This window comes from Oratosquilla oratoria, chromosome 15, assembly GCF_046742065.1.
Source record: "Oratosquilla oratoria isolate Oo_2021 chromosome 15, ASM4674206v1, whole genome shotgun sequence".
Taxonomy (NCBI): Eukaryota; Metazoa; Arthropoda; class Malacostraca; order Stomatopoda; family Squillidae; genus Oratosquilla; species Oratosquilla oratoria.
In genome coordinates, this window is record NC_134791.1 from 31,722,785 (window position 1) to 31,735,907 (window position 13,123).

The 13,123-nt window shown below is 41.2% G+C and overlaps 1 protein-coding gene across 11 annotated transcripts in view; it reads left to right on the forward strand.

The window, feature by feature from the left end:
- Positions 1 to 3,333: 3,333 nt before the first annotated feature.
- Positions 3,334 to 13,123, forward strand: part of how (protein held out wings) — a 211,299-nt gene continuing 201,509 nt past the window's right edge. For 8 of the 11 annotated variants that reach the window (XM_076198753.1, XM_076198745.1, XM_076198747.1 and 5 more), the window contains exon 1: positions 3,448 to 3,580. Coding sequence is in view for 3 of the 11 variants with exons in the window: in XM_076198746.1 (XP_076054861.1) it covers positions 3,460 to 3,580 (121 nt within the window). In the remaining 8 variants the exon portion in view is untranslated. Of the gene's footprint in view, positions 3,581 to 13,123 lie in introns of all 11 variants that reach the window. The other 3 variants (XM_076198746.1, XM_076198755.1, XM_076198749.1) reach the window with 2 other exon arrangements.

Here is a 13,123-nt window from a genome sequence, read left to right on the forward strand (position 1 = left end):
GGGGCGCCCTTTAGATTGAGAATCACTGGTCTCCCCTCCTTTGAAAACAAATTACCTTCCTATTGCTCTGACTAGATGTATCCATACAAATATGACTAAGGTCAGACTATGAATTTTGAAATCCAGATATCTCACTTGACTACTGTCATATTAGGTGGAACAGTTCCTTTTATTCTGGCTGCCGGTAGGATATTTTGTTATTCCTCATACCCCCCCACCCCACCATTCGAGAGCGAAGGGGAGGGGCGGGGTGAGTTAATCTATAAAAAATTGTGAAAACATTAGCGAGCGAGATTTCAAGAACAAGCGGTACCAGGCACAACAAGCTTCGCTCGGCGACAGCAGTTTCTTTTTCTTCTTTTTTTCCCTCCTTCTCTTTCTCATCATCATCTTCTCTTTATTCTTCTTCATATTTTTTCTTTATCCTCTTCATCATCTTTCTCTTCCTCTTTCTCGTCGTCTTCTTCTTCATTCTCATCATCATTTTCTTCCTCATTCTCATTATTCTTCCTCATTCTTCTTCGTGCTCTTTTTCTTCTGTATTTTCATCATCTTCTCTTTATTCTTCTTCCTTTTCTTCAATATTCTCATCATCTTTTCTTCTTCTTCCTCGTCATGATGATCCTGTTCTGCGTTTTTTTCTCATCTTTCGATGGGGTACGTTGTTGTGTCTAAACTTTCTCCGTTTTTTTTCCGATCTTGCATTCCGCTCTCATCGAAGTCCCTTTTCTTGCAGGCCTTTCACAAGAGTGATCCTCCTACGTCTCGGTGTCCCTCTACTCCCCCCTTCCACCTCCATGATCACAATTCTCTTATCCACAGTCACCTCTTTTCATGACATGTCCTTACCATTCCAGCTTCTTCCCATGTATCTTCTTTGAGACCTCTGTCATGTTTAATGTTCCTCAAATGATTTCATTATTATCCTGTCTCTTGGCACCTCCTGAATGACGGGTCATTCCTGCATCTTGTCCACTGCACTGCTTCTGACTCAGGGTAATGGACAAGATGCAGGGATGACCCGTCATCCAGGATGTGCCAGGATAAGAGGGAGGGAAGAGGGTAGAGGGGAGTGGAGTATGGAAGGGATGGAATGGGTGGGAGTGGTTTATATGCCTTTGTTTTTTGGCTACCTCCCATATAAAGGGGGGAAAAGCCCTTGATATATGTATGTATGTATGTATATATGTATATATGTATATATGTATATATGTATGTATACATGTATGTATGTATGTATGTATGTATCCTGTCTCACAAATCTTACTCATACCTCTGGCCGGGTGGGTTAGTACGAACTGCTGCCAACGAGTTGGACCAAGGGCGTGGTTCATTAAATCCCACACTATAAAGTCCTCCTGATAAGGGGGTTTTGCGACGTGAAACCGAATCGAACCTCATACCCATCGTAGTATTCTCATTCACACCACTTCCATTTAGTGCAGCTTTATGGTGAATTAATCTATTGAATTAAATATCACACAGTGACACATTCAGCTTCCTGTATGTTTATATCAGTTTTCGATGTGTAACTGTGTGGCCTTGAGTCTGACCTTTCACGGTCATTTAAGGTCAGAGGTCACTATTGTGATATTATAAATTAGAGACGGGATAAGGATAAATTCGGTGTTAGCAAAAATCAGAATTTATTCCAGGAAGAGAGAGAAAAAATATAATTTTTTTTCTTAAATATTCATGTAAGTCCATCTATTTTGCCGTAACATTGTTAACGTAAATCGACCCACAATAAGACTTCGTTCGGACGAGGTAATGAACTCGACCAATATCAATACCCCACCCCCAGACTCCGTTTGGACGTGGTAATGAACTCGACCAATATTAATACCCCAACCGGCAGACTCCGTACAGACGAGGTAATAACAGTCGAACAAAAATAGTACGATTTTGGGGCGAAGTGGCCGCTCGTGCACAGCATGTTCAACATCGCATATAAGCGTAGTAAAGTATTGCTGAAGGATATAGGAAACAAGGAAGCATGTCCGTAGTAATAATTTTACAATAAATAAACTTATCATATATATATCTTGCAACTATTGATTCTTATTTACTTGTTTATCCATTTACTTATTTTATTTTTGTTACGATGTGTATGCAGGTAAAAATCCATTCAAAGCAGAACTACCTAAAATAAAAAAAAGCGAGGTAGGAAGAGGTGGAAGCCACGACGTAGCCTTGCTCAAAATCCGTAGAGGTTGCTCAAGTGGGCTGGCGTGAATGGGGACGATATATTTTTAAGTTATTTTTCCACTTACACATTCAGCACTTGGCTATTCATCCATCTGCCAAAACAAATTCCTTCACCGGGGGCTGTGGTTGTACACGATGTTGACACATGTTAATGGTATGATTATACGATTATACATTGCCATTTGTGTGAAATATCCCTATCCAGTGATTAATACCTGGCAGCGTGTCAAGATTGCCCCTCGCTTCGAAACCCACAGTCCAGACGCGTGTGGGTGAACGCATTTCAAGACCTGAATCATGCCGTCGTGGGAGGATTCGCCATTGTTGTTGTTGTTATTTTTTCGTTCTGTAAGCCGAACGGATTTCGTCGAAGCTACACTACTTAATTACATGTTTTTATACATATTTTTTCGTTTACCTTGTGGAACTGATATAGTACTATGCCGTCGTGGCGAGCGAGCCTCGAACTCGCCTTAGCAACCAAGAGGACAAGGGTTCGATCCCAACGGCCACCAGTAATTGCCAGTCACCCAGGATGGTGGAAGCTGAATGCCTCCCTATCACAAAGTTAATCAATGGGATTTTTTATTTAAATAATGATAACAAACCTTGTTTAATTTGCATTATAGCGCATGAAATCTTCACAGGCGTAATTTCATGCTTACAGCAGAAGAGATTCTGAGAAGCATACGCCGTAGAAAGACTGTATTTCAGTAAAAATAGCCAAGTTAAGTTGCCTGTGGCATGGAGAAAAAAATTCTGGCAAAGCCACAGCTTTTCGGTTTGACACACATGAACAGCCCCATATGGGGTTGTGTGTTTCAGGTGGCATATTAAATAGAAGTCCCAATTTGGTAGTGCATTCCACTGTGTAGTGTCTTTCAAAGCGCAAGTACTTTTTCCGTGAAACATCAGACTATTGTATACTTGAAAAAGTAAACATATCACTAACTTCCGTTTAGTTGTGAATTTACTCGGCGTCTTACGCGTGGATCATTACATTTTTGGCAATCTACTATGAAAATATTCTGTTTGTGTTGAAGACAGAGAACTGAACGACAACAGAAAACGGAGAGTGGGTCCTCCCCCGTGGAGACAGTGGACTGTTCCGCGCCACTGCGCCTGCGCGGACTGGCAGTGGTGAGTGAGGAACTGTTAATGGAGGAGCAGTATAGTGGACTATTACTAGGTAGTGACAACTAACATCTTGTGTATCTAATTTCTCTTAGCCTACTCACAGCGACTGACACAATGGGTGACTCTAACAATACTCATAGCATTGCGGACTACCTAGCCCAGCTACTTAAGGATAAGAAGCAGCTAGCAGCCTTCCCCAGTGTTTTCATGCACGTCGAAAGACTGCTAGATGAAGGTAAGAGTTTGTAACGTTTTCGTACCCATGTCAAGTATTTTTCATTCGGCACCAAGGATATGCTCAGGTCTGTGTCGTCAGCGTGACGCTTAGGAGGCGAAAAAAAATAGAACCGAAATAAAATGCCGGAGAATTAATTGATTGTTGCCCAGTGTCTTGATGAGTCAGCTGATGTAGGGCAACCCACATTAACTGTGATGAAAATAGGTTTTTTGGATGCTTATATGTGCTTGAAGGAGTACAAGTATGCATGTAGTCTTGGAAAGTAGAGGTTTGGTTTAGAGACGGATGGGCAGGGCAAGAAAGTTGAAGCCGCATCTTACCCCGGGTCGTGGGAGACGAGAGGAACCATCGTGGCTGAGGAGGCGAAGTGATGCCCCCGCTACATTACCCGTTATCTTGCTTGATCTCTCACCTCACAGGTCATTGTCTTTTAACTCTGCTTTCCCTAGTAGAATATTTTTAGGTTGAATATTGCCGAGTTTCGTAGCCGCAGACGTGTATTGCGAAAGGAGGGAGTTGTTATATGGAGATATCTAAGCAGGTGCAGCCTCATCGGTTTCACAGTACAACGTTCATCTTGGGTGTGTGTGTGTTTTTTTTTTCTTCCATTTTCTCTCGTCTTCAAATTCCTTTATCCTTTAGGTTGTCAGGCTTAATTATTTAACATATTAATTAGTCCATTTACGTCATTGCCCCAGAGCTTGTTTCTGGAATGAACTCGTACAACGGCTTCGAACCTCTTAAAGTAACCCACGAACCCCCCACCCCACACCCGCCCACGAAGCCCACCCCATTTTTTTTCTTTTTGTCGTACAATTGACCGTTCTCGGTCATTGAATAGACTTATTCACATTTTTCTAAATTCTTGTGAGCATCGGAGGTGTCTCCTAGCTGAGTGAAATCGTTGTTTGGTCTAATGAAAGTTTCGAAGTGCGACGACAGGGTTAATCGAGGTGAGTTCAATTAACCCGCGAAGAATGGAGGTTTCACCCAGTCAAACGCAATCTTCGCATTAGCGAAAAAAGTGCAACGTCAGTGGGTTTTTATAGATATGGTCACCTAGCAGGATTAAATCGTACGAGGACTGCTAGGCTAAACAGATCACAATCGTACCGGGTGGAATGTGACTTGTCGCCAAGCTATTTTATTATTTTTCGTGACACCCTTTCGGTCAGGACAGCGTCGATTGTTTTGGTATACCCCTTTGAGGAGTGACGCCATAATATAAGTATAACCATACTGGTTTCTACCAGCTGAATGCGTTAGGCATTTCTCAATAGGGCAAAGAAAATATTGGTTAGTAAAATTAAGGACTAGCTTAAATCGGCAAGGCTCTTCTTACAGGAAAGCTTAGCCAAATGTATCTCCTACGCAATCAAACACAACATAGAAGGCTAGGATAACATAGGGCAGACTTGTACAATTTTAATATGCCCAAAAGCATCCAGGACCTTGCCCGCAGACTGGTTACTGCGCAATTCTTCAGAAGTGGTTAGGATGTTAAGAGTATACTCCTTGTCTGTATTTGTACTTTCATTGGCCCGAATGGACCACAATGCAACCCGTATCTCGGCCAGGTAGAGGCAGTTGGAATCTCGGCTCAGTGCTGCGTTTACACATGCTCAGGTTACCAGTGATGCCGACTGCACAAGCGACGCGATGGAGAAGTCAGAAATCATGAAATGTACATTGATGGGGAACTTGATGCATATATTCACACTTGTTCTGTTAGACATTTCCGACGTTACCGTTGTTACGAATCGTGAACAGGAAATAAATCCTCTGATTTGGTAACATGAAAAGCGGATATAGGACGCGCGCTCGTGAACAGGCGCGCACGCACGCATACTCTCTCCCTCTCCTTCTCCCCCTCTCCAACCTCTCTCTCTCTCTCTCTCTCTCTCTCTCTCTCTCTCTCTCTCTCTCTCTCTCTCTCTCTCTCTCTCTCTCTCTCTCTCTCTCTCTCTCTCTCTCTCTCTCCTTTAGTCTCTCTCTCTCCTTCTCTCTCTCTTTCTCTCCTTCTCTCTCTCTTTCCTTCTCTCTCTCTCTCTCTCCTTCTCTCTCCTTCTCTCCTTCTCTCTCCTTCTCTCTCCTTCTTCCCCCTCTCCAACCTCTCTCTCTCTCTCTCTCTCCTCGTCTCTCCTCCTATCTCTCCTCACTCTCGCTCTCTCTCTCTCTCTCCTCTCTCTATCATCTCTCTCTCTCTCTACTCTCTCTCTCTCTCTCTCTCTCTCTCCCTCCCCTCTCATCTCTCTCTCTCTAGCTCACCCCTCTCTCTCTCTCCTCTCCCTCCCCTCTCTCTCTCTCTCTCTCCCTCCCCTCTCTCCCTCCCCTCTCTCTCTCTCTCCCTCCCCTCTCTCTCTCTCTCTCGCCTCTCTCTTTCCTCTCTCTCTCTCTCTCTCCTCCCTCTCTCTCCCTCCTCTGTCCCTCTCGCCTCTCTCTTCCTCCTCTCTCTCTCTCTCTCTCCCTCTCCCCCTCTCTCTCTCTCTCTCTCTCTCCCTCCCCCCTCTCTCTCTCTCTCTCTCCCTCCCCCTCTCTCTCTCTCTCTCTCCTCCCCCCCCTCTCTCTCTCCTCTCTCTCTCTCCTCCCCTCTCTCTCTCCCTCCCCTCTCTCTCCCTCCCTCTCTCTCCCTCCCCTCTCTCTCCTTCCCCTTCTGTCTCTCCCCTCTCTCTCTGTCTCTCCCTCTCTCTTCTCTCTCCCTCCCCCTCCCCCTCTCTCTCTCTCTCCTCTCTCTCTCTCTCCTCCTCCCTCCCCCCCTCTCTCTCTCTCTCTCTCTCTCTCTCTCTCTCTCTCTCTCTCTCTCTCTCTCTCTCTCTCACTCTCTCACGCACACACGCACGCGCACACACCACGTACGCGCATATAAGCATCTACGCTCATGATGCACGAATGCAATACGCATACGTTCATACACTACGCATATGCTCATGTACTCAACGCATACGCACTATGCATAAGTACACTTACACTACGTATACGCTTACACATGACATACGCACACCGCGAATACGAACACTGTTTATACGCTTACACATTACACATACGCACACCTCGCATACGTACACTATGCATACACACTACGTACACACACTACACATACACGTACGCACCATATGCATGCGCACACGCAACATACGCATGAGCACACGCAACATACGCATGCGCACACGCAACATACGCATACAAACACGTACAATAAGCACACGTACACCACATATAGGCGTGCATATGTAAACTCAAGTATAAGTGAGTACGCACGCACGCACGCACACACACACACACACACACACACACACACACACACACACACACACACACACACACACACACACACACACACACACTAACTACCATAGGAGTTATTAGGTAATTTTGATGCGATCTTTGCAATCTGGAACATAGGAGTTATGTGTTGTTGGCAGCTTGACCCCCACCGTAAGCAGACATCGATGAGATCTCGACTATTCTGTTTTTTTTTCGGTAATTTAATTGTAATGTGTCTTCTCAGCTCTAGGGAGACCTTTGGGGTCTTGTAACTATACCGGGTGTTGTGTTTTCTTTTATTCCTCCGGGCTGTAGCCTAACAATTAATTTGGTGGCCACTCTAAATCTAGACGAAAGCTGTCGGTGCCTGGAACAGGGTATTCTGCGCCATAAGCCCTACGATCTATTTCCACCCTCCTCCTTCCCAATCAATAAGTTTTTAAGGAGGTAATAATTACACAAAATTAAGCTAGGCCACAGTCAAACACTTGCATTTGTTTCCTTCAGCAATCCTATCATCTGTCATTATAATGTGTCATATTTTTAGTATGATTAAATTTAAGATTTTTAGAATGTGGCACCTTCAGACTCGCTTCAGGCGAATACCCAGTTTGTCTAGTGGTAATTATAGTTTGCCGTCGACTGTAGATATCGTTTTGTATATCTTTGGCAATGTCGCCATTGTGTATATGCCGTCATATTCGTAAGAAGGCATCCCAGTCATGTTTCTCCCCTACACGTTAGTGAATTTTATTCATCAGTGACGCTTTTATTAGTTGGCTGTAGTAAATAGTTCCGTAATATTCGTCTCTTGTATGGAGGGGAAGGAACTGGAGGAGTGGGGTGGGCAATTGTGCGGCCGGCCTAGCCTACAGCTGTCGTCTATTGAATAGTTACCTCCAAGCTTTCTAAGTACGATGACGAAACATTTGTTTCAAATGTCTTGATACGTAATATTATTACAAAGATCTTGCATTTTTATTTTATTTGTACATCTCGTGTCTTAAAAAATTATGGTACTTTAAGTCGTATTGGTTCCCATGTACCAAGAAACGGAATGATCTTGGGGAGTCTGTAAATCAATCCTTTCGCAGTGCTGTTTCCCTCGGCCGAATAAAATCGATTGGCGGCAGCCGGAATTAATGTCTAGGTTGTTAGCAGCCGTGAAAAGGCTGTTGAGTCCTTATCTGTGGTTAAGACCATGTTTATTCAAATACCACCTGGCTTTTATCAATGAAAGTAATGCCCGAATCACTCTTGCCTACATGAATCCCTTCGCTCCATTTGTATGCATATTCTGACTTATCGGGGGATTTTATTCAGTTCCTTCTACACACAAACGGTTGTAGGACAAATCGACCTTATGGTATGGCGGGTCTTCCGCAAGGCAGTTGGAGCGGCTTGATTGATGCTGCATGTAAGACGTTTGTGGATGATGTCTAATATTGAGACGTACCTACTCTTTCGTGTTTTGGATCACTTCCCCTCTGCTGATGATCGTCTGGCGGTATCTAGAATGGAATATAATTTTAACCACAGAAAACGTGTGTGAGGTGCAAATGTTCAGGCTGTCACTGGGCGATTTTTATTCGCTTGAAATACACCCCCCCTACAGCCAAGGAGGAAAACCCATACAGGGGCCTTTCCGTTTTGAGATTTTTGTTTATTCAGGCTGCTGCCTGGCATCTTTATTCCTCCCACACTACGGTCTCTCTTCCTTAGCTGAGCAAATGTTTAACGTTCGCCATCGGTGAAAGGCACCGTCGTAGCGAAGAAGTTTAGGCAGTCCTGTAGTCGTTCTCTGAATAGAATTAGTCAAAAATTATCCCCATATAGTGCATTTTATAAAGGTTGTTTAGAAGATTCGTGTAGTAAAAGTTACCATTTCTTCCTGGCCAAACTGGTAGTTGCGAGGGAAAATGTACTCGAGTGCGATATGGGCACAGGCTGCGATGAAAGCTTCAGTTGCTATCGCTCTACGGTGGTATATTTATGGATTGCATCCTCAGTTCCGTGAACCCATAGCGGTTGAATTTTCTTCCCATTTTGTTGAGTAACGTTTTTTAAATTATTATTTACTTAATTAGATTTGCGAGCTTCGGGATTAAGAAAAGATTCCTTTATAATTAGTTGATTAATGTGGTTATAGTTAGAACGCACATTTTTGAAACCTGAACGTACTAGGTTCACATGACGTATTCGTTGGTAGTCAATCCTTTCGGTGCTGAGACGTATCCCACAGCAGAATAGAAACATCCTGCGGTAACTAAAGTAAACTGTTAAAGTCTTACTACAGAAAGAAGAGTATTACTGTATTATAATTTTCAGCGTAGTTCAGCGACGGCTGATCTGTTGCACGACCAATGTAGCAGAGGTGGTGATGTGCTTGCACATGGCGACCGGACTCCGCTGCCCAGCAAGACTGGCTCGGTCGTCTCGAGTGGGTAGTATGGCCGCAGAGGACGGTACGCTGCGCTGGTGTAAAAGCGGCTGACATTTCGAGAAACTATGTATTGAGGATGAAATATCCTGTCACACTTTTATTTACCTTAACCTTTGACATTCCTGAAAGAACACTTATTTTTATTTTGGTTGTTGCGATGTGGTTTTAATGATATTGTGGCATTCCTTGAATGTCGAAAGTTTACCTATAACACCCTTGAAGTACTTAAAATATTTCTCTTGCAAAAAAAAAAAATGTAAATGAATTCTGTTTTTAACCCTGTAGTGTCCATAAGTGGCCGTATAAGCAGTGTAAGATCATTTGGCGTTAACCAAAAAAAATCTAGAGACTAGGCTTTAATGGGTTGAACAGTCTTCGGCGCCTGGTGGGGATGTCTCTGCATCAGTTGGTTAATGTTTCCTGTTTATGTGCGTCGACTTCAAACATCGCTATACATGTCTTAATTTTTGTGTCGGATAGCTTCCTTTTGAAAATATGTATTTAGAGCATTGGTGTCCATTATACTTCTTTTAGTTTTCCTGTGTTGTAGGTCTGGTTAAGGTAGCTTCTTTGAGCAGTGCAACATGAATTCCGAATTTTTATGGTGGTGATTAGCATTAATGAAAGTTCTATATTTATAAGAATTTCGGATCTAGTAATGTGTTGCAATATTTCGAGTGTTGGTGGTGTTGGCGTATTTTACTCAGCAAACTTGTCATTTGCTGTTTAGACATGACAGTGACTCCATATGAACACCGATTTAGATACTTTATTTGACCACTTAGTATGATCCTACAGCTTATATTGTGGCTCATACTAGTTGATTTTATTCAGAGTAGGGAATGTCACTGCAGTGAAAGGCTAAACCTGTAACAAACTACTGCCTGGTGATGGCATTCACCAAAAATTTAATTCTGGCTGGCATCAGGCTATTTCATTAGCTACTGGGCCAAGATTATATTGAAAAGTCTATTACTTGAAATACTTAAAAAAAAATTGATTTAACTATCACCAGATGATTTTAATTTTGGTAACCTCATTATAACAAAAGTTAGACATTTCCTAGTATCCCTTTGCTGTGGTGATGAAGCAAAGTTTGGCCCTTCAGTGCTATTCCTTTGTCCAAATCATTATCCTACATTTTTTATGAAATTATAATTCCCCTTTCTATATTGGCATACCTTCCATCATATTATATTCATCAAAAACATTAAGGGTGCCAGTATTTTTTTAGGGTTTCACATTTTATTTTTACTACTGTTCTCCAGTCTTTCAGGAAATCCTTTTTCTTATCAAATAACTTGACTCCCAAAGTTAAATTTGGAGCCAATTGTGGGAAATTAACTATAATACCCAGGAAATGAAATCTCATAGAAATGGGTTTAAGCCCAAGAAGAATGTTAATTACTGTACTCAATGGGAAATAAATAAATTACAAAAGTAAAAAGGAGCTGGGAGTGTTGGTCATGGATACCATGTCACATGACAAATGTCAGCAAAATTGGAGGAATGTATGGATGTTGAACTTCAGAGTAAATTTTTGCCACATGAATGAGGAAATTATGGGAAAAAAGTCGCACAATGCCTTACCTGTCCTAGATAAAATATGTAAAATAGAGGATGTAAACAAGGTGGAGGTGATATATTTGAGAGGTAAAGTTCTTCAGCTCTATAATTCTGTCTGCCCTGAATAGTGTTGCCATTTCTTTCTTTAAAAAAAAAATTCTACTGGCTCCCTTGCACACTCAACGAATAAGAGTTAAAGCAGTTAGGTTCAAAATGGGTGAATGGTATGGAAATTGAATTGAAAAAAGTTATATTCAAATTAAATCTATTGAACTATGAAAAATGAATATCAATTAAAAAGTCATTGAACATACATTTGAAATAATTGAATATAGATTAAGAATATTTGAAGGTCGTTAAAATTAGTAATGGAAGTTTAAAAACCCAAATGTAGTTCAGAACATTTCAAGTAAATGTGCTTCATAAATTGAGATGTGTTATTAATATTTACTTAATAATCAAAATATGTAATGTCTGTTTAATATTTTTTTGCCCATCTGAATGGTTTTGTCTATATAGTCCATTTTTAATTCCTTTTATTTGATCTCTTCCTTTTACTGACAAGCATGCCCAGTGTAGCTCCCAACTTTGTCCTTTCTTGTTTAATCTAGAAAGTCATTTTTGGATCATTTGTTATTTTGGTGTTTTTCTCTCCCATTTTTTCCATCACTGATTCCCAAATGATACTAAATAAATTACCACTCATAATTTTAAGGTCCTTGTTATTTCTTAAGGGTTTCACACTGTGATTAATTTCCTTAAAATATTTTAGTTTTGCTGTAGTTATCTGCCTCTTGGAGACAAGTTTCTTTTCTTCTTTCATTTGGACATCTCCAATTATGTTTGACATACGCACATTTGGTAAGAAAAAAATCTTAACGCAGAGAACAGGCATCTTGCTTTGTCATTTCTTGCCTACTTCAAATTTCTCAATGCATGATTTGCCTGTTGTGCTCTGTACTTTATCCTTGTCATTGGCTACCATTGTTTATTTTGTTTTCATGCTTATCTTTCTCCCTCTAGTCCTCATACCTATAATACCGTAGTTGACATTCACCAGTTCTATTCAATTTCTTAGCTTTTATTCTTCTATGAGGGTTCTTATTTGTACATGTAAATCTATGCCTTATTAGATATGCTTGGAAATTTTTATATTTGCATTTGGTGGGACACTGCCCATGTAAACACAAAGCAGTAAAGTAAGATTTTTGGGTTAGCATGACCCAATATGAGTACTTTTGATCACATTGTGCCATCTAGTTTCTGGTGAAATTAATCTTTGATGCCAACTTGCTCAGTCTATATGGTGGAGCCTCTTTTTTGTAAATTCATCTGTAGGCAATGTTACAAATGAAAAGGTAAAATTAACTTTAAAAATAATGAAATGAGGAAAAACCTCTGGCGAAGATGGCATAATGATAGATCTCTGAATGACATAGGGGAAAAAGTTCAATGTATGTTGTTTTGTTAAGACCAGGCTCAATGGAAATGTATTCAGTGAGAAGGAAGTACAACAAATGGCAAAGGGAAAGAAAAGATGAAATGGGAGAACAGGTGATTGTGGTAAAAAAAAGTATAAAGGTGAGGTGATAAATGTGAGACTTAGCAAACAGTTGTTGCCAGAGTTTTGCTGACTAGAAGTCTGGAGCCCTACAACAGCTGGTTGTGGTCCACAGGCCCTCCCATAGATCTCTCTGGGGAAAAAAAAATTGGGCAAATGTTTCACAAATGAAAATAGGAGCAAATAAGTTGCCATTTGTCATCTCTACTTATGTTAAGTAGAGGAAGTGCAGATGAAATCTTGAGCCCAGTCCAAAAACTCAGTTACTGCACCTCCAAATGGAAGTGAGGAAATGATGAGGTTTGAAGATAGGCAGCAGGGAAATGACTCTTGCCATCCTTCCTACAGGTACCTGTTGTTGGTCCCATAAAAGAGATTTAGCAGTAGTATGTGTTACATCAAAAACAGGAGGATGGAATATATCGGAATACAAAGAAATGATAGATATAACTGGACAATTAAAAACTGACAAAGTAGCATTTATGGGAGACTGATTGTGGAAATGTGGAATGGAAGGAGTGGAAACTAGTTGCAAGATATTGGGGCAATACATGGTAGAATACAACAATTAATAACATTGACCAACAAGACAAGCTACAATGGTGAAGATATCAGGAAGACTGGCCTTCAGATTAACAGATGAATTTAAAGTGATTGAAATGAGTACCAGTGCTTGATTGGTAAAAGTGGTCTCATAATCCTTCTG